The sequence below is a fragment of the Schistocerca americana genome, chromosome 4 (assembly GCF_021461395.2).
Source record: "Schistocerca americana isolate TAMUIC-IGC-003095 chromosome 4, iqSchAmer2.1, whole genome shotgun sequence".
Lineage (NCBI taxonomy): Eukaryota > Metazoa > Arthropoda > Insecta > Orthoptera > Acrididae > Schistocerca > Schistocerca americana.
In genome coordinates this window covers 348,795,848-348,818,018 of record NC_060122.1, presented here as the reverse complement: position 1 = coordinate 348,818,018, position 22,171 = coordinate 348,795,848, and the positions used below count along the sequence as shown (strand labels likewise).

General features: G+C 41.5%; 1 protein-coding gene across 1 annotated transcript in view; it reads right to left on the bottom strand.

Moving 5' to 3' along the window:
* The window catches only part of LOC124612779 (homeobox protein OTX1-like), a 172,622-nt gene that overhangs the window by 125,363 nt on the left and 25,088 nt on the right, over positions 1–22,171 (bottom strand). The window contains exon 3 of the mRNA XM_047141174.1: positions 5,473–5,654. Within this exon, the coding sequence (XP_046997130.1) occupies positions 5,473–5,654 (182 nt within the window). The remainder of the gene's footprint in view (positions 1–5,472; positions 5,655–22,171) is intronic.

Genomic DNA, 22,171 nt, shown 5'->3' with positions numbered 1-22,171 from the left:
GAACAGACCGATGGAAATTTGTTTGTCATACTACGTCATGGCGGACGATGCAAAGCACATGAATCTGCAGACAGGCTGCAGTTCTATACTCTGGGACCAGACTTCTACATCCAGGTTGTATGGAAATCGCTGCTCTCGGCCGAGCAAGCAGGCCTATACTACGCATGCCGTGTGATCGTTTAGCAGCGTAGCGGCTGTAGGCGTGCCTACTTGGCGCTCGCTAATAGCTGGCCGCCCTAGGACCGCAGCCAGCTATCAATTGTTCAGAAGCAATAATGCTGGATTACAGCGCGTAGTGAAATAATCCCGGACTAATAGGATTTCTGAGGCTAACAATTACCAGCTCTGCTCTCGCCGGCTGCGGCGTGCAAGAACCCGCGGCGGAGTGCGCTGCGCTCCGATCCGATCCGATCCGCAATTTGCGGTGGGGCTGTGCTTTCTCGCTGTAGACTCGCCGCTTCCGCGAGAAGCGGCACATGTCGCAAGCCCGACCGGTGAGCCCTTGCGACGGAGACTGGTAGCTAAGAAGACACGCCTGTTTCGTATGTCAGATACCTACCACTGTCAACAAACATACCATCATCTCTGTTGACACGTTCGTAGCTCTCTTGATGCAAAGCAACTGCAGAAAGTAATGGAGAGGAGCGTGGGAAAACAGTGCCCCACTGTCACTGTCTTACTGCACAATAACATCTTATACTCGCAGAAATAATTATTGTTAATGATACAGACTAACGGAATGTAAGTTTTCCCTCTACTCACCGCATGGTGTCGCTAGGATACGCCGTAAAGAGAACTTGGATACACAAATACTTATAAAATCCTCTGGCGGCCGCTGTGTTTTTATCCGACTACATGCAGCACCTAAAATTAGCTTCGCTACCAGATAATCAGCCACCTACAAGCCACTCGTATAACAAACCATTGACTTAATATGTAACATCAAATCAGAACTTTCGTTATTTAATGAAAGGATGAACCAAATGTCTTGCAAATTATAGAATATTCCGTCAACACTTGAGGAACATAAATATAACAAAATCTTAAATACACTGTAGGAGAATCCTGGACATGACGATAATGCTGACATTAATGGTTAAAGTCTAATTAAACAGGCAAAAAACTACTACATTTCTATGTACACTTTAAACAGTGAGAAACTAATGTAAAGGCACACTGGTGAACACTATAAGATAATTACAAAAGGCTGACAACTGATCGTTTGGGGCAGTACGGAACGGCATTCGCAATTCTAATATTGCGAAAGGGCTATTATTAATTTACATTTTCTTACAAGTTTAATTTAAAAGAGTAACAAGGTGACAAAAGTCATGCGATAGCGGTATGCACATATACAAATGACGATAGTATCGCGTACATAAGGCATAAAAGAGCAATGCATTGCCGAATATGTCATTTGTACTCATTTGGCTCATTTGAAAAGGTTTCCGAAGTGATTAGGACCGCACGACTGGAATTGAAACAATTTGAACGCGGAATAGCAGGTAGAGCTAAATGAACGGTACATTCCATTTCGGAAATCGCCAGGGAATTCAATATTCGGAGATCCACAGTGTCAAGTGCTTGCCGAGGATACCAAATTTCAGGCATGACCTCTCACCAAGGATTACGCAGCGGCCGACGGTTTTCACTTAACGACCGAGAGCAGCGACGTTTGCCTAGAGTTCTCAGGGCTAACAGACAGGCAGTGCAACATGAAATAATTGCAGAAATCAATGTGAGACGTACGACGGATGTATAAGTTAGGACAGTGCGGCGAAAGCTAGCGTTCATGGACTATTTCAGCAGACGACCGACGTGAGTGCCTATACTAACAGCACAATAACGCCTCCAGCTCCTCTCATGGTCTCGTGACCACATCGTTTGGACGCTAGATGACTGAAAAATCGTGGCCTAGTCAGATGAGCTCCGATTTCAGTTGGTAAAAGCTGATGGTAAGGTTTGAGTGTGGCGCAGGCTCCAGGTTGTCAACAAGGCACTGTGCAAGCTGGTGGTGGCTCCATATCGGCGTGGGCTGTGCTTACATGGAATGAACTGGGTCCTCTGGTCCAGCTGAATTAGTCATTGACTGGAAATGGTTATGTTCGACTACTTGGAGGCCGTTTGCAGCCATTCATGTACTTCAAAGTCGCAAAAAACAATGGAATTTTTATGGATGACAATGCCCCATGACACCACGCCACAGTTGTTCACGACTGGTTTGAAGAACATTCTGATCGATTCGAGCAAATGATGAGCCATCCAGATAACCCAACATGAATCCCATTGAACATTCATGGGACATAATCAAGAGGTCAGTTTGTGCATAAAATCCTATACCGGCAACACTTTCGCAATTATGCACTATACTGAGGCAGCATGGCTCAATATTTCTGCAAGGGACTTCAAGATGTTGCACTATACAGGCCAAAAGGATTTCCGACGCGATATTTGGAGGCATCGCGTGATTTTTGTTACCTCAATGTAGTCACTTCATCCACGGCATTCAGGAAGTCACGTGAGGAAAGCCCAGCTTGGGCTTCACATGATCGATGTTTTCTTAAGAAATATTGATTAACGTCTACATCCGCATGATTAATCTGAGTTCACACGTAAGTATTTGCTCGTGGTTCATAGAACTTTCAGACTATGTCACGACTGTTCCGTTCTAGAATAGCATGTTGGAAAAATTAACGCCTAGAGTTTCCCGTCCTTGATCTGATATCTCTTTTATTACGATGGTCGTTTCTCGCTATGTAGATGGGATTCAACAGAACATTTTAGCATTCAGTGTAGGAAGTTGGCGGTGTAAATATGGTGAAAATCCTACCGCAATAAAAAAAAGTCTTTGTTTTAATGACTGCCACCCCAAATCGCATATCAATATCCCTGACGGTCTCTCCCCTGTCTTGCAATAACACAATACGAGCTGACTTTCTCTGAACATTTTGAAGTCTCCTATCAGTTCTATCTAGTAAAGATTCCATACCGCCCAGCAACAGTCCAGAAGAGGATACATGAGAGCAATGTAGAGTGCCGTTTTAATACATCTGCTACATATTCTAAGTATTCTGCTGATGAAACGCAATATCTGATCCCTCTTGTCTGCAAAATGTCTGCGTCACGGTTCAAATTCAAGATATTCGTAATTTTAATCCGTAGATATTTAGTTTAGTGAAAAACTTTTACACTTATGCGAATTATCTTATTGCCGATTTTAATGGATTTTTTTAGAATTCATGTCAAGGATTTGATATTTTTAATTGTTTATGGTCAATTGTCACTTTTTGGTGCATACAGAGATCTTGTCTAAATCATTTGGCATTTCTGTTTGATCTGATGATGAAAAAATGACTCTGAGCACTATGGGACTTAACTTCTGAGGTCATCAGTCCCCTAGAACTTAGAACTACTTAAACCTAACTAACGTAAGGACAGCACACACATCCATGACCGAGGCAGGACTCTAACCTGCGACCGTGATCTGATGATGATTTTACTAGACTGTAGACAACAGCATCAAATGCAAACAATCGAAGATGCCTCCTCAAATTATCTTCTGAATCTTTTTATATAGCTTAAGATCAACAGGGGGGGGGGGGGGGTGCAACACTTACTTGAGGAACTTCAGATACCATTATGTTTTCATTAGATACGTCTTGTCAATCACTGAGAACTGTGACATATCTGATAGGAAGTGACCGATTCAGAAGCACAACTGAGACGATAGTCCATAGACAAGCAATTTGATTAGAATTCCGTTGTGGAGAACTGCGTTAAATGTATTCTGGAAAGCTAGAAATATGAAATTAACTTGAGGTCCATGGTCGATAGCAGTAGTTACTTCTCGTGAATGAAAAGCCAATTGTGTTCCAGAAGAACCATATTCCCTAAATCCCTGCTGACTATGTACCAATAGATTGTTTTCTTCGAGGAATGTCATAAAGGTGTAATACAATATAAATGTGCCGAAATCTTATTGTAAATCTATATCAGTGAGATGGGTGTCGACCCGTGCAACTTTCGAGACGTTAGATACGGATCGTTCGTGTAGCGAGCTGTTGTATATACGAAGGTTGGAACTTAAATCTGCGAGCAGCTTTGCGAAAGAAGCCGTTGCACTTTCTGCGCAATGGCTGCTCTGTTCGGTCGGTGAGACTGGGAGTAGTGTACCATCCACCAACTTCCCGAACTTAAGTCCTTGTGACTTTGATTTGATTCCGAAGATGAAGGAACCACTTCGTAGCATTCGCTTCAGAACTGTTCCAGAGATCCGACAGGCAGCAGACCGCTCCATTCGCACCATCAACAAAACAGGCTCTGCTGACGGTATGCTACGCCTTTCACTTCGCTGGCAACGGGTTCTACACAACGCTGGCGACTACTTTGAAGGACAGTAACAGGCGCAGTCATGTAGCGATTGTGAATAAATAGTTGTCACTATTTAAGTTCCAACCCTCGTAATTGCTAAACAATACTTGAGAAGGAATCTAAATCGTCTAAAATCATATTCATCATATTCTATATGAATCTAAACCTTTTTTGGTGAATGAATTTCGGAAAACCGTGTTTAGTAAGTGCGCGTTAGTGACGCTGTCCTCGGTAACATTACATTGCTAACGCGCAATGAAGGTATTGTCTCTCGCCGCTTGTACACTTCATATACCAGACTCTCCTTGCATTCGCTACCAGATTTAGAGACGGAGTTCCATTGTACAAGTGATTGAAAGTATCTCGCATTGAAGTTTGCGCCAAGTGTCAGCATCTTGGAGATTTTGCTTTACTTTACACCTAGCATTCTTTTTTCGCTGCTTCTGCGGCAGTATCCCGACCAGTATACCAAGGGAGGTCCGTTCTTTCTCTTATTAATTTACTTGGTATAAACCACCAGCTGTCGTCAACACTGTTTCTTCGAACTTAGCTATGCTTGTTCGACGCTTACACAGTCTGTATGGAAAGAATTGAGACCTAATGGCGTCGATCAATGACTTTCGGGGTGTCATGTGGGAAAAGCACAAGTCGAGTTTGAAATCTGCAAAGACGCACCATTGATAGGTTAACTGCCAGCAAAAACTTTCTCATCAACATCGTTTGGTTGCAGATGACAAGCTACTTGTAGTAATTAACATAAAAGTGATCCAGAAAATTCATGCACACCGAATGTAAAGGTATTTACAAAGAGAAACCATCTGTAGTTTATACTAAAAATGCACATAATTTTATAATCATTTAAGAAAAATGCTCACATTGCAGAATAAATAAAAACGAAAAACCACTGATGATGGCACAGCGGTGCCGAAACATGTTCGGGTACTGAGTAAAACGGTGTTTTGCACAACTGGCGGACCTCACATCCAAAAATTTTAACTGCAAACACGGCCAATACATGGAACTGCTAATCAGAAAGATGGATGATCGATATTTTTATAATGCACGTTGGCTGTCAGAAGTAGAAGCGACGGATCGGCTTACCTTGCGGGAAGGCGACGGCGGGGTGGACGGCGTCGAGCGCGGGCGGCAGTCCGAAGGGCCCGGCGAGCCCCGGCACGGGCGGGTGGAACTGCGCGCCTGGCGCAGACTTCAGGTAGCCCGCCATGTAGCGCGGCAGCTCCAGGTCGCCGCCGCCTCCGCCGCCGCCGCCGCACGAGCCGCCGCTGCTGCCGCCGGAAAGGAAACAAAACAGCGACCGTTAGCACATCAGAAGGCGAGTCAGCTCTGACGTTACACTAACGAGGGAATGGTTCAATCACACATGTCGAAACAATTTCTGAATATTTTTACTCAGGAAGAAACCAATAAAAGAAATGCAGTGTCGAAATTTTAGCAGATAAGAGGCACAAAAGGTGCTTTGTTTTTTGTTTAATTGTTGAAACTAATCGTTTTTGTCGCACGAAGTGACTGAGCGAATTTGAAGCCCCTAACGGTACAAAAAAAAAAACCGTATCGTTAACGTTTTGAACAAGAGGAAGCACTTATCGACAGCTAAAATGCTGCACATGCAATTCTTACAAAGTGGCTGGAAGAGGAAAATAAATCAAGGTAGTATTTGATGTTAAATTGTAGACGACTTCCATCAGTTGTGACTCTTATTTATCGTATCGAAATGAAATATTTCTTGCGCACACATCACATTACCACAATTCCTGTAGCACACTTCTAGCGAAATTTTTTGAATAATGTGTATTTTAGTAATAATGAGATCCTAGTTTATTTTCCGTAGTTGGCACAATAAAGCCGGCCGGTGTGGCCGTTCGGTTCTAGGCGCAACAGTCTGGAACCGCGTGACCGCTACGGTCAAAGGTTCGAACCCTGCCTTGGGCATGGATGTGTGTGATCTCCTTAGGTTAGTTAGGTTTAAATAGTTCTAAGTTCTAGGGAACTGATGACCTCAGAATTTAACCTAGGGACATCACACACGTCCATGCCCGAGGCAGGATTCGAACCTGCGGTCGCACGGTTCCAGACTGTAGCGCCTAGAACCGCTCGTCCACCTCGGCCGGCAGTAAGAAATGGTCCTGGCCGTTGCGCTTCTTATTGTGCTGCATACCGGGCGTACTTGAAGCAATTCGTAAGACGTGAGGAATCGAACTGATAATGCACAAATGACTGAAATTTGAGAATACTTACCTCCTGATAAGCTTCAAATGACGCAGAGCTATTGGAAATTATGTTCTCCAACAATTTCCTTAAAAATACTTTCCACAGTAGAAAAAATCATTAATCGACACTCACACTGATTTTTCCCGGAGGATCCTGAATTAATTATATCAACAGTTTTTTCTTCATCCTCCTCAAGCAAAGTATCGTTATTTTCCGTCATTCAGTCGAACAAAAGCAAAGAATTAATTTCTGCAACTGGTTAGAAACCGTTTGCAATCAAATGTCGAAAATTATTCTTTTGTACTTTTCCACCTTTTTATAGGTCGATTATAAGAATTTTGTCACTAAACAGTCCTTTTTTATTTTTGGTCCTAATACGCCTTGAGATTCCAGAAGATAGAAACCTGCGGAAACAGTAATCCACTCACACTTATCACTGTCATTCTCGTACGTGAATGTGTCATAGCATTAATCGATTGCACAACAGACTGTTTCTTTTGTCTCCTCAGAATGATAAAGTGCAATTTGACATCAGCTACGAATTAATGGCGTATTCTCTACACTTTTACTTGAACTAAACTTCGTTATTTTGCGGCTTCCTATACTGTATGACTTCTTCAATCTCCTTAATAGGTTGAAGAAGACGTGAACTCAACAATGTTCATGTCAATTGTGATTCACATTGGTCAGTCCCGTAGATGTTCATCAGTAACAGCGCACTGCCTCTTGTGAACAACTCTACAAGGTTCATATCGCACGGAAACTCCTCTAAAGAAGGGTTGTTCGCATTATTTACTTAATTTTACTGGTTTATGTTTGTTATTAATGAGAGTAACAGAACGTTGTGGCCACCCTGTACAGTAAATATTTCTGATAGTTTTTCTTTCACATTTTTGCGAATTTTATTTTGGCGCATATTTATTACTTCATGTAAGTCTTTCTCGAATTTATACAGTTCACGGTCAGATGTTATAATGCAAAAGTGGCTTTGCACACTGATTAACATTAACTGTTAAACACAATGAACATTTATTCAGTTTTATTTCTATTGTCAACACTTACGCTACCGCAAAACCAACTGATATTAAACAAGATGCAAATTTGAGTGGACACTAACTATGGACAATTATTTCAGAGAAACTATCAATGAAACTGAAGTTTCCTTTACAAATTACGATTCCGCCAAGTTGTGTTATCCATTTACTAGTGCGCCGTCAACCTAGGATATGCGCCCGCCATGTTGCGCAAGTGCAATCTCTACTGCTCCAGTTGTGGTGTACAGTACTCCAGTTGGGGTGTACAATTCTCCAGCCGCTTGGCGAACTACGAATTTGGCAACTTTTAATATTTTTGAGAATATTTACAGTGCGTCTGTGCAACTAAAATTTTGACAGGGTCTTTCTTTCGGTGAATTCTTCCCGTGTAAAAAAAAAAGTGTCGTAGGAGTAAGACAAGCAGTTTCGGACAGCAGATTGTGTCGGATAAAATCTGTTTCTACAGGTTAGTGCTAGCGACACCACTTCTTGCGCCACTTCAGTGTGAACTACGAAGGAACAAGACCATTTACACGATTTTGAATCAAAACAACGATGCGTTTTAGTGTGGTAGCAACTTTATCTCTTCCTGGCGGGTTTTTCGGCGCACAAAATTATCTTTGGTGTGTAGTGTTTAGTTAGCAATTAAGTGATTTGATACTGTTCACCATAATATTCTATTAACTAAGACAGAAAGAGAGGTACCGAATGACTGGTTCTCACCGTACCTCAACATACGAAGAGTAGACATAAAAATACCTGAAAAGTCCGAACTTTTGGTAGGACGCTTCTCAGAACTAAACTACCTTAATATAGCCTAGCAATTTCCCAGCGTAGTTTATTGTGGCCAGCAATATTCCTGATTTACAGGGGTTGGACAAAAACATGGAAAGACGGCAAGAAATGCACGCTTGAACATAAATGCAGATGCCAGCCACGACTACAGGTTGTACTGCTGTATCTGACCACGAACGGCGTACTATTCATATGTACACTCATTTATTAGCCTTGGAATTCTTTTCTGGCGAACATACGTACAAAACACGAACACAGTTCTCAAATTGCAGGAAAGGGCTATAAAAATAATAAGCAAAAATAGTAGTCGAGCTCACTGTAAAAATCTACTAAAACACTAGTGATTTTAACTGCGCCGTTAAGTACATCTACCAGTCAGTTTTACACATCAAAAATACCATTAATAATTACTGCATAAGCAACTCTCTCCATGACCACGGAACAAGACCAAGATTGAACTTACGCTTACCAAGAAAGAATGAATATGAAACTTAAAACAAAATTTTGTAGCAAAGAATAAAACTGTACAGTAAATCGCCAAAGGCGATTGAAGAGATTACTAAGACAAACTTATTTAAAAAGGCAATGACAGCTACCTATTAAATTAATTCTACACAGTGAAACATTACGGATTACTTAGCTAACAGAGACCAGGTGTTCGGAAAAAAAAGGTAACACATTTGAACAATAAGAATAATAAAGCACATTATTTCACATAATACTTCCCCACTATGTTTTTTCCTTCTTTTTTTGTTTTCTGGAAAAACTTACTCCGAAAGTTGTACAATGTGCACTGATCAGCCAGAACATTATGACCATCAACCACAACCGATACGTTCGCCTGTGACACAGATAACAGCGGCGATGCGTCATGGCATGGAGGCAGTGAGGGCTTGATAGGTCGCTGGATGAAGTTAGCATGGCATCTACACACACAAGTCACGTAATTATCTAAAAATTACGGGAAGGGGGGCGATGAGCTCTGACGCCACGTTCAATCACATCCCAGATGTGTTCGATAGGGGTCAGATCTCCCGTGTAGGGGAGTCAGAAAAACGACTGGATCTCGCCACTGTGTTCCTAGAACCACTCCAAACTCCTGGTCTTGTCACATTCGCATTGACTTGTTGAAAAATGCCACTGCTGTCTTGGAAACGTGATCGTTGTGAAGGATTGTACGTGGACTGCAGCCAGTGCTCAATATTCCTCGGCCGTCATGGTGTCTTGCATGAGCTTCCACTGGACCCATGGATGTTCACGTGAATGTTCCACAGAGCATAATGGAGGCAGCCATCTTGTCTCCGTCCCGCAGCACAAGTGTCAAGAAGCTGTTCCTCTGGAAGTCAACGGATTCGCGATTTCACATCGGCATGATAAAGAAGGTATCGGGATTCATCAGACCATGTAACGCTCTTCCGCTGCGCCAGCGTCCCGTGCTGATGGTCACGTGCCCATTTTAGTCGTAGCTACCAATGACGTGTGTTAACGTTGGCACATGTATACGTCGTCGGCTGCGAAGGCCTATATTTGAAGTGTTCGGCGCACTGTGTGTTCAGACACAGTTGTACTCTACTCAGAATTAAAATCTGATGTTAGTTCTGCCACAGTTCGCAGCATGACCTACTTTACCAGTCCATCGAGCCTACAACGTCCGGCATCTGTAATGAGCAGTGCCAACCCAACTTCACAAGGTCTGGATGCTGTTTCACCCTGGTTTTCACCACGTGTTTAGGACACTCACCACAGCACTCTCTGCAATCCGACAAGTTGTACAGTTTCCCAAATGCTCGTGCCGAGCCTCCGGGCAATCATAATCTTCCCTCGGTCAGACTCAGGTAGAGGCGATCCTTCCCATTCTATGCACAGACAACACACTCACTGATACGACATGCAGCGTGCGTGTGTCTGACTAGTAATCATTCCTCTCCAGGTGACGCTGCTATCACCTGGCCGGATTAATATCGTTGGTACATTAGTGGTCATTTTGTTCTGGCTGATCAGTGTGTAACAATAACACCTTATCCTCATTCTCGGCTCAACATCTCACTCCTTAGTTTTTCGGGCTACTAACAGGGAAATTGCGGTACACTAAATGGAAACCACGCATCGCCTCCATGGTCCTGTCGTCAGCTGATAGTGTGTGTAGTGTTACGTTATGGAACAATAGGTGCGTGCAGTGACTGGGAGTGAGAAATGAAGCGTACCACTAGCTTTTTACTTTATTCAACAACTTCTTTGTGTAACAGTACTGAACAGTAAGAATAAACCGAATGAAGTAGTAATGTTTTAAACAGACTCGTCTTGTATTGGGGAGGGTGGAGAGGCTCCGAGCGTCTTTCGCCAACCTGATTTAGGTTTTCCACGGCTAACCCAAATTACTTAAGGCAAATGCCGGGACAGTTTGTACTATAAGGCCACGAGCGACTACCTGTTACATCATTGTCAGACTAGATCAGTAAGTACGTAAATAATTGATGTATAAATATTTTTGATTTGTAGTTCTAAATTTGTAATAGCAAGGCATGTTCAGTATACTTGTAAAAGTGTTCTACAGGTGAATACTACTACTTATATTACAATTTTATTGTATCTTTGGTTATAACTGATATTATTCTCCACAATGCAGACTGTGTCAATGTGTAGCTCGAATAAAGCATGTTAAACTTCCAAGGCGCTCTGTTCGGGTTGTATAGGACCAAGCAATTTCGGGTTGTACCGGACAAAAAAGATACTATAAAAACTTGCGTTGTTGAATCTAGAGTGCAGATATGTAGAGTAACTGAAAATAAAACAACAGTTCGTTGATACAAAAATGAGAGCGGTAAAGATTTCTGCTACGATTTTATGAAAATACACGAAGACTTAAGCTGAGTTCAGCTGAATCCCCTAGTTTGTAGCGAGCAACAGTTTCCAGCAAGGAAGACGATTCTCTGACAAACTACATGAGGTAATGGAAACTTTACATTTATTATCATTTACGATCCATTTAAAACATTTTTGTAGCGAAAACGACGTTTTTTATACATCAAAATTTTATGTCTGCTGCAATCGTCCACAAATTTAAACAACCAAAAATGGAAAGGGTAAAAAAAATATTAAAAAATTAACGAATGTATATTCTTATCACGCAGCTACGATTAGGGACTTCAAGAGAAGTTAAACGTAGTCTCATGTTAAGGTTATCACACATATAATGGTTGAATCACAGTGAGGGAGCGAAATCGTATAACAAAATTGAAATACGTGGGACAGTACGATTCTTGTGGGCTTAACATCTAAACTGCACACAGGTTGACCGTGAAATTCTGCCGGTGTATGAACGAAATGCAATGTCGAGTCCACCCGTATTGAAATGGTGCCATTTCGTTAGGGCCGCGCAGACGTGGCTGATGCTGATTGGGAAGTCTAGCTCTTACATTACACTGTTTCTACCTTTCCTACAAGCCGAAAGAACACCTGTGGTGGAGTGCGTATGGAAGGAGGTTGTAACGATGGGAACGTTTACCCAGCGGTTCTCGAATGGCTCTGTGACCAAGGAGCGGATTTCAGTCGTCGAAGAACTGAACCATTGGTAGAACGTTCCGACCGTTGTTTACAGAGACTGGATCACAGTGTTGAAAAATAATATCATGTAGCTGTGACGCTTTGCAGTTTAGTGCAGCATTCAATAAAAGTGACTTGGTCTGCAATAATAATGTGTTAACTTACTATTTGAAATTCGCTCGTATAATTCTAGTAACGTATCATACAGATGTTTAATGTCCCAGTAGCAAATCATTCAATCCGCCTCTGAATTGCTTCATTGGCTTTCTTTAATCCGACCCGTTGGGGAACAGAGGATGAACCACATTTTCCTGAAATTCTACCAATTAACCGAAGTCGAACATCCGCATCCCGTACTACTGTCCTTAAATTCTCCATTCATTTAATATCGCTCTCTAACGTCGCGCCTGGGTCAAGCACCAAATAAATAATGCAGCATTCGAACATTACGGCATTATTTTTCCTACTTACTGTGTATACATTAACTTACATTTTTCTACATTTAAATAAACAAAGTACGCGAAGGAACTTGCCCCCCTTCTTGCAGCGGTGCACCGTAGATTTCTAGAAGAGCGTAGCGTTCCAAAAGATTGTAAAAGGGCACAGGTCATCGCCGTTTCCAAGAAGGGACGTCGAACAGATGTGCAAAACTATAGACCTATATCTCTAACGTCGATCAGTTGTAGAATTTTGGAACACATATTAGGCTCGAGTATAATGACATTTCTTGAGACTAGAAATCTACTCTGTAGGAATCAGCATGGGTTTCGAGAAGGCGATCGTATGAAACCCAGCTCACGCTATTCGTCCACGAGACTCAGAGGGCCATAGACACGGGTTCCCAGGTAGATGCCGTGTTTCTTGACTTCCGCAAGGCGTTTGATACAGTTCCCCAGAGTCGTTTAATGAACAAAGTAAGAGAATATGGACTATCAGACTAATTGTGTGATTGGATTGAAGAGTTCCTAGCTAACAGAACGCAGCATGTCAGTCTCAATGGAGAGAAGTCTTCCGAAATAAGTCATTTCAGGTGTGCCGCAGGGGAATGTCTTAGGACCGTTGTTATTCACAATATATATAAATGACCTTGTGGATAATATCGGAAGTTCACTAAGGCTTTTTGCGGATGATGCTGTAGCATATTGACAGGTTGTAACAGTGGAAAATTGTACTGAAATGTAGGAGGATCTGCGACGAACTGACGCTTGGTACAGGGAATGGCAATTGAATCTCAATGTAGACAAGTGTAATGTTCTGCGAATACATATAAAGAAAGATCCTTTATCATTTAGCTACAATATAGCAGGTCATCAATTGGAAGCAGTTAATTCCATAAATTATACGGGAGTAGGCCTTAGGAGTGATTTAAAATGGAATGACCATATAAAATTAATCATCGGTATAGCAGATGCCAGACTGAGATTCATTGGAAGAATCCTAAGGAAATGCAGGCCGAAAACAAAGGAAGTAGGTTACAGTACACTTGTTCGCCCACTGCATGAATGCTCTTCAGCGGTGTGGGATCCGTTCCAGATAGGGTTGATAGAAGAGATTGAGAAGATCCAACGGAGGGCAGCGCGCTTCGTTACGGGATCATTTAGTAATCGCGAAAGAGTTACGGAGATGATAAATAAACTCCAGTGGAAGACTCTGCCAGAGAGACGCTCAGTAGCTCGGTACAGGCTTTTGTTGAAGTTTCGAGGACATACCTTCACCGAGGAGTCAAGCAGTATATTGCTCCCTCCTACGTATATCTCGCGAAGACACCATGAGGATGAAATCAGAGAGATTAGAGCCCATACAGAGGCATACCGACAATCTTTCTTTCCAGGAACAATACGAGACTGGCAATAGAAGGGAGGTCTGATAGAGATGTTATAGTTTCAATCTCTGAGAATGCGTTACAGCGAGCTCTGAATTACAGAAAGTACTAGTTCTTAACATCAAGCCTATGAAATAAGTTACTTTGAAGGTACACGTTCACCCATCGACGAATTTGACATTAACATCGAAAAAAGCGCCCTAAAAAACAAGGCGAGGAAGAATAGGATTCTTAAGTGTTTGCAAGACAATGACGGTATCAGTAATTATGTATGGTTCTGAAACTAAGGTTCTTACAAACAAAGACAAATCATTGTTTAAATAAAAACTTCTTAATATAACACGCTTTTAAAACGGACTAAAAAGTGTAAGTTCTCATAGCTCCATACCGATTCCGAACCCCATTCACATAGTCCTAAAAATATGTGCTTGTGAATTTTTATAGCTATGAGAATACTTGAAGAATTTAAAACGAAAAACGTGGAGCGCATGCAATAGATAATAGTCAGAAGGCTAACTATTCAGGCATCAATCATGTGCGAGTATTTAAAGCACCCCTCGTTTTTCATTTTAAATTCTACAAGTATTTTTATAACTACTAATAGTTCACAAGCATAAATTTTCAGGGTCATCTGTATGAGGTTGGGAATCTGTATAGGGCTATGAGGAATTATTTTATACTTTTTACTCCGTTTCAGGGAGGTGTTATGTTAAAATGTTTATTATTTATACAATTTTTTCTATTCTTAGTCTCGTGCGTGTCAATTTTTAAATCGATTTCAAAAAATTTGACGAGATTATAACAGAGACGTGTAGTAAATTTCAGGACTATTTCAGTTTCCTTACAGTAGTCAGCTCCGTGCTACGATTATCCCACGAAAAGATGTCGAAGGTAAATATTTAGAGAGAATCAAGGAACTGTTCTTATCACGAAACATTCTTAAGTGGAACAGGAAAAGGGAGAAGTAGCAGTGGTGTACACACACACACACACACACACACACACACACACACACACACACACACACACACACACACACACACCACACGAAGTACCCTCTGCCACACACCAGACATGAAACTGGATTAATACTGCGTTTTTGTCCAGGTCTGAGCTATGTTGAAAATTTCAAGTCTCTAGTTTCTCGGGGAATTGCTTCAAAATGAACTGAAAAATTTGACCGAACAAACAGACCGGAAAACGAACTAATAAAAACGTGTTAAAAAATAGATCTCAGGCTTCGAAAATTCGTTTCTTTGTCCGATTATACGTGAAAGAGATGGAATACGTAATGAAAGGATACGCCAGTTTTCTAACATCTGCAACGCAAGTAATATAAACAAGCATCATCAACAGAAGTGTAGATCCAATATGCATATGATGAATGGTATACACCTACAAGAGCAGTGGGAAAGTGTCAGCCTATGAGAGTCCATAGAGCGCGCAACTCGAACATCACATGATAAGATAAACTAACTATAAACAACGGATAGAAAATTCAAATGCTCGAGAGCTGATTTCTTTTTTTTTTTCCTTTTATTTTGCACAACAGTGAAAAAAATCTACGCCATAATTTACATTTACTTTGTCAGCCTAGTGTTTTTTTTGCACTAAAATGATAATAGGAGTCGCATCTGTTAAACGGAGCCCCACTAAGAAACTTTTTCTCTGCAGTGGTGGCTATTTTCTCAGGAATATTTCAAGGCGTAGTTACTGGAACTCCTACCGTAAAGTCTGTGATAAGATCGAATGCCAGAGGTGTTATGCGGCACTAGCAAGCCGTAAACTTCGGGCGTTCGTGTATTACATCTTAATGGTAGTGTGTTACCTCACGAACCCAGAAATTAGACGTTGGCGTATCGTTATTGCTGTCTCGAACCCGTGCAGTGACTGCATTGGCAGCCCCCTTAAAATTATCTGGACGGCTTTCCGATGCTTTACATTGACCTTAATGGAGTGGTATAAATCCACCCACGACATATTTTAAGAATCATACTATGCAAAGGGCGATTACTTTTGTGCTATCGAAAATAATAAGTAAATAATAAGCAATACGTGAATGATCGAACCAAGCGAATGCATCATGTAGCAGAAAGGCTTCAAAAACGTCAGCAGTTAACGCGGGAGGAAGTCTCTGTTGATTCATCATGGACAGAGGATATCAGCTGGTCGAATAATTGCCCGTATCAATTAAATTCGCCAATAGCCGTGTAACTGAGATGTTCTCTTGCTTTATTGCTATCAAGTCCTCGAATGAAGCACTTGTGAAGTGGTTTGCACTTACGACATCCAAGAATATCTGGCACTGTATTATGACAATACAGTTTATTTTGGGAGATGCATATGGGGCCTGAAGATGGCGCAGTGGAATGCCGAAACTGGTAGTTAAAATAAAATAACATCTCAGTTACACGGCTGTTGGCGAAATTCATTGATATCGCCAACTATGGGGGGAAGTTGTTATTAGGGCGCTTTCGTACATTTTCACGCATTGGAGATGCTAACTGGGCTGAACGAAAACAACAAGAATGGAAATCTTGTCAGATACTCTGAAATTCAATTGAAAAAGTGGTTGCTTCGTCATTGTTATGGATTTTGTTTCACTCTAACGTTTTTCTGAGAAAAAATCTTATCGAACGACCGCTTTTCAAGTACAAGGGTAAACAGTCACTTCGTCGCAGGAATTAATTGTTTTTTTTCCGCGAGTAATGTCAATTGTTACATCGTTATCTTGACATGTAAATTTTTGGTTTACAACGATTAATTGATCTGCAGATCTCCAGGAATAACAACAGGCGATAATACTTGAAACGTTCGAAAAAATATTGAAAATAATGGAGGTGAACAGTTTTCTCTTTGCAATTTGCAACTAGTTTCACGAATAACAGCTCACCTGTCAGTCGAAAGTGTATGACGACGTCATACTCAGCAATTTCAAAGTTGCAGTTCCTTCTATTTGCATTGTCTGACGGATGTTATGCAGATATTTCTACGTTGCATTTAGATTGATTGTAGGCATCGACTGAAAGTTATTTAGAAACGTTTACTTAACGTATCTTTGCTAATTTACCGGCTAAAATGTAAAGCTGCATAACAAGGCATCTTCGACAAGTTAAATACCGTCACGTACTTTAGTTGCTACCAACTGCCTCTTCTCCATTTTTTCCCCATTGCCCAAGTATCAATACTAAGAATAATAAATAAATGTAGTGTGACTAGGGTCTCCCGTCGGGTAGACCATTCGCCGGGCGCAAGTCATTCGATTTGACACCACTTCGGCGACTTGCGCTTCGATGGGAATGAAATGATGATGATTAGGACAACACAACACCCAGTCCCCGAACGGAGAAAATCTCCGACCCAGCCGGGAATCGAACCCAGGCCCTTAGGATTGACATTCTGTAGCTCTGACCACTCAGCTACCGGGGGCGGACATGGTATATTAAGAAAGAAACGTTTCAGACATATTTATGCAGTTTCATTGCATTGTTAGACACACTTAAATATCTGTTGCTGAAGTTAGCTTTATTCTCTTTTTGGCCGTGGGGTTCTAGGCGTTCCAGTCTGGAGCCACGCTGCTGCTACGGTCGCAGGTTCGAAACATGCCTCGGGCATGGATGTGTGTGATGTCCGTAGGTCAGTTAGGTTTAAGTAGTTCTAAGTTCTAGGGGACTGATGACCACAGCAGTTGAGTCCCATAGTGCTCAGAGCCATTTGAACCATTTCCTCTCTTTTGCCACATGATTACGTTGTTTTACTCTTACAAAAACTTAATAGCGTTAAACATTATTATATTTATGTAATAAAATTTTACCGTTCCTTCATTTTTCATACAACCGTAGATTATCATAGACAGTCGGTAATATTTATTGACAGTAACAGTCATAACACCGTCTCTTCATAAAAACTGCACTGCAGTTTCTATATATCGCACAAACGAAAGTGATGAAACGAGATACAATAAGTTGTTTTAAAATATTCAGCGTTTCGATGTATTTCATGGCGTTTTCTGTCTCGTCTTATGACAGATCTTCATCTCTATGGACTTACTTCTGCCAGTTACCCTATAATATAGTAGGTTGCTTAAAGAAGGCAAAAGATTACAACGTAAGTAATCAACGACGAAAGGGCTGAAAACAAAACAACTTTGCTCACGATTCTTGGTTATGTGAACCTGAAAAAACCAATGTATTCTAACACGCACAGAATCTCCGACCATTCAAAACTGCCAATGTATCGGAATATATCCCCGGTCTTTTATAAAAGTTTAACAGCACAAATCTCAAAGTCTATCTTGAGCGAAGCAACGCTGTGTCTCTGACAGTGTTTCTAATCTAGGATGACTCACCGAGACATCCAGTGGAGGAGTTTGGTTTTATAAAGATATTTTCCTTCTCAAGATCACTTCTCTGACTGTACATACACGTCGGTTATGATATACGAGCATTTGAAGAAATTTACACAAGAGCGTATTTCACCAGCAGTTATCTCCACTCTGAGGCTAGCAACATGACTTTGAAAATTTTGATGGAAAAATTAAGCATTGTCATAATTATAAAGGCTTAGCAACAAGAAACGGGATTCAAAGTAATGAGGCAGAAACTGCATCTTTCAAACGGTGTAGTATATTGTGGTACTTGCTTAAATTGAAACTAGAAAAGGTGCCAAAAAAAGTAAATGGAAATTTCTTGCCATTCTGTGGATGGGGAAATAAAAAATAATTACGATTACTGAAATAATAACGTTTCACAAAAGTGCGAAAATGTTAAAACTGTGGCTGTGAAACGAAATCCAAGCAAATCTGAAGTAATTGGAAGTGATGATTAGTTAATGAATAGTTCATTAAACTTTTAGAATCTCTTAATACGGACGCAGAAACAAGGATTTGATCATTTCCACGGTCATGTACCAAAACCCGAAGTGAGCCCATTTCCTCTGGTGGAAAACTAATAACCAAAAACGTTTTATTGACAGTTTAGCGTGACATTTTAAATGAGATTTTTCATAATTATTGTATTATTATTATTATTATTATTATTATTGGGGTGGCAATAATTAAAACAAGGGCGTGTTTCGTTGCGGCGATACCTTCTCACGAAATTTCAAACTCTGCGTTCTCCTCTGAATGCGGAAGTATTTTACTTACATTCACCTATATACGGAGAAAAGATTAATAAGAAAATAAGAGATCAGAGCTCGCACGGAAAGATTTAAATATTCGTTTTTCTTGCGTGCATTCAAGAATAAAAGATAGATAAATAAAGTGAAAATGGTTTGAAGAATCCTCTGCCAGGCACTTAGTGTTGTCAACAGAATTTCACGAAAAGTACGTCGTCTTCCCTCCAAGGATTCTCATTTGACTTGACGGATATATATTCCCACAATGATCGAAACCACCAGTAGCAAATCTAACAGCACGTCCGAATTGCTTCGATGTCTTGCTTTCATCCGACCTGGTGGGGACGCCAAATACTCGAGCAGTACTCAAAAGTAGGCCGCACTAGTGTCTCATTTATAGATGAGTTACGCTTTCCTAGTATTGTCTCAATAAACCGAAGTGGGTCACTCACATTCCTTATGTGCTCGTTCTGTCTCATGTCACTTTGCAATGTTACGCCTAGATATTTAATCGGCTTGATGGTGCTAAACAGCACATCACTAATGTGTATTCGAATATTACAAAATTGTTTTCATAGTCATTCTAAGTTTAGGGCAAGATAACGTTGATCGCACCAAGCAGATATTCTGCCCGTCATTCTGTATTCTCCTACAGCCACTCAATACGACACTTCCTACAGCTTCATCAGCAAACCGTCGTAGATTGTTTCTTACCGTATCCGTAGATAGTTTATGTATATAGGGAAGAAGAGCGGACCTGTCACACTTCCCTGAGGCACTCTTGACTTTACCCTTGTCTCTGATGAACATTTGCCATTCAGAACAACGTACTGGGTTCTTAAGTAGTAGAAGTCTTCGTGCCACTCTCATACCTGGAAACCTATTATACCGTATGCTCGGATCTTCGTTAATAGTCCGAAACGTCATATTGTATCGAACGCTTTCCGGGAATCTGGGAATAGGTCTGCTGCCATTCACCCATGGTTCGCAGAACGTCGTACGAGAAAAGGGAAAACAGTTCGGCGTGAGAGATGCTTTCTAAGTACCTGCTTATTTCTGGATAGAAGATTTTTCGTCTCAAGGAAATTTATTATACTTGAACTTACAATACAAAATGTGTTCGAAAAGAAACAGAACTGTGGCTGTAACGTCTTTATTGCTTATTGTAGAACATCTTATGCACTGTCTCCTCAAATTAGTCCCCTCTACTGGCAATATACCGCTCCCATTTTTCTTCCACTTTCAGAAAGCTTCCTGGAACGCATTTTCTTGGAAGGCGCGCAGCTCTCTCGTCGCACTGTTCTCACTCTCCTCAACGATTTGGAAACAGTCATTTCAACGTGGTTTTAAGTGTAGGCAACAGAAAAAAGTCTGCTGTAGTTAAGTCGGGAGAGTACTGTGGATGGGGCACAACGATGATGTGATGTTTCGCTAGACAGCTGCGGGCAAGGAAAGAGTGACGTATGAGGCGGCGCATTGTCATGATGCAACACCCAAGGCTGATTTTCCCACAATTCACGCCTCTTCCTACGCACAGCATCCCTCATGTGCGCAAGGATTCCTGGTAGGCGTCCTTGTTCACCATCTGACCGAGTGGTACAAAGTCCTGATGGACAACGTCTTTGTAGTCAAGAAACACAACCAACATCACTTTGATCTTTGACTGACTCATGCGTGCCCTTTTTTTCGACTGGGAAACCCTTTGCTCACCCATTCATACAGTCTTTCCTGTATGCCTGGCGAAGCATTTCCAATGTGTCTCTGAAAGTTTGACACACACACACACACACACACACACACACACACACACACACACACGTTATTTTTCAAGCTCTTTCATTATCCCTGGCACGAATCCAATGAGGTGCTTCTACACGTGCTCCCGTCAACGGCTGTAGCTAGCTTATTAACGGTCAAGAGCGAAATGCCAACGGTTAAGAGCGAATTGCGCGAACAAATAGATGGTTAAAACCGCCGCTACGCGCACTCGATAGCCGCAGCGCTCTTTCTCTGTCGGTTCGTACATTATTACAAAAGTTTGGCTTTTTTTCGAACACACCTCGTATGGCAAATGGTTCAAATGGCTCTGAGCACTATGGGACTTAACTTCTGAGGTCATCAGTACCCTAGAACTTAGAACTACTTAAACCTAACTAACCTAAGGACATCACACACATCCATGCCCGAGGCAGGATTCGAACCTGCGACCGTAGCGGTCACGCGGTTCCAGACTGAAGCGCCTAGAACCGCACGGCCACACTGGCCGCACACCTCGTATGCTCAAGAATTCTGCAGCAAACCGATATTAAGGATATTGACCTGTAATTTTACGAGTGCTTTCTTTCACCCTTCTTACATTCAGGGGTCACATGCGCTTTTTTCCAGTCGGTTGGGGGCTTGCGCTAGGCGAGAGATTCGTGACAAATGCAAGCTACATGAAGGACACATTCTGAAGAGTAAAACGGAATTGGGATTCCGTCCGGAACCGGCGACTTAACTGTTTTTTGTTTTCAGCTCTTTCAGTAGCTTCTTAACGCCAAGGTGCCTATTTCACTGTCCTCTGCACAGGAGACAGTGCGACGGTCAAACGTCGGTATTTCTGTACACTCCTTTTGCGTTAACGATTTTTTAAAAGCTAAATTTAAAACTTCAGCTTTCCTTTTGCTGTACTTATTGCCACAGACTGGTCGACGAGCTCCTGAATTATTTTACGTAGGATCAGAAGCCTAAAACAGAATTCCGTAATCACTGCAACGTGTTTGGCGTACTCTGGTCTTCATCGGTACATATAATTATTGCCTCTCTACTGCTCCTAATATTGTAAAGGAAGTTCATGGACGCCGCAGAAAATGTCCTTATAACCTGACCCTTCACCCCTCCGCCCACTCGCGGTAAAAGTGTTCAACTTTATTCTTCTATTAGTTTCACTACCTCCACTTTATTTTTTAATATCCTTCTGAATCACATTTTGACTGCTTGTCAGTGCTTTAAGCTCCCTTTTCCACTTTCATAGGATACTGTGCTATAGACGTACTTTTTCAGTAACTTCACCCTCAGTTTCACGTCGATATTTAACACCAGCAAACCTCTCTTACTGAAGACAGCTTTCTTCATATGCACCAGTCCTTGCTTTGGGCATCCTCTGTAACATTACAGCCTAAGAAGGAGAATTCTTTCGATTCTTCTATGTGGATTTGTATTTTTTACGCGAAAAGAGATTCTGTCATTTCTGCTAGTAAGCATACAGTCAGTAATAAAC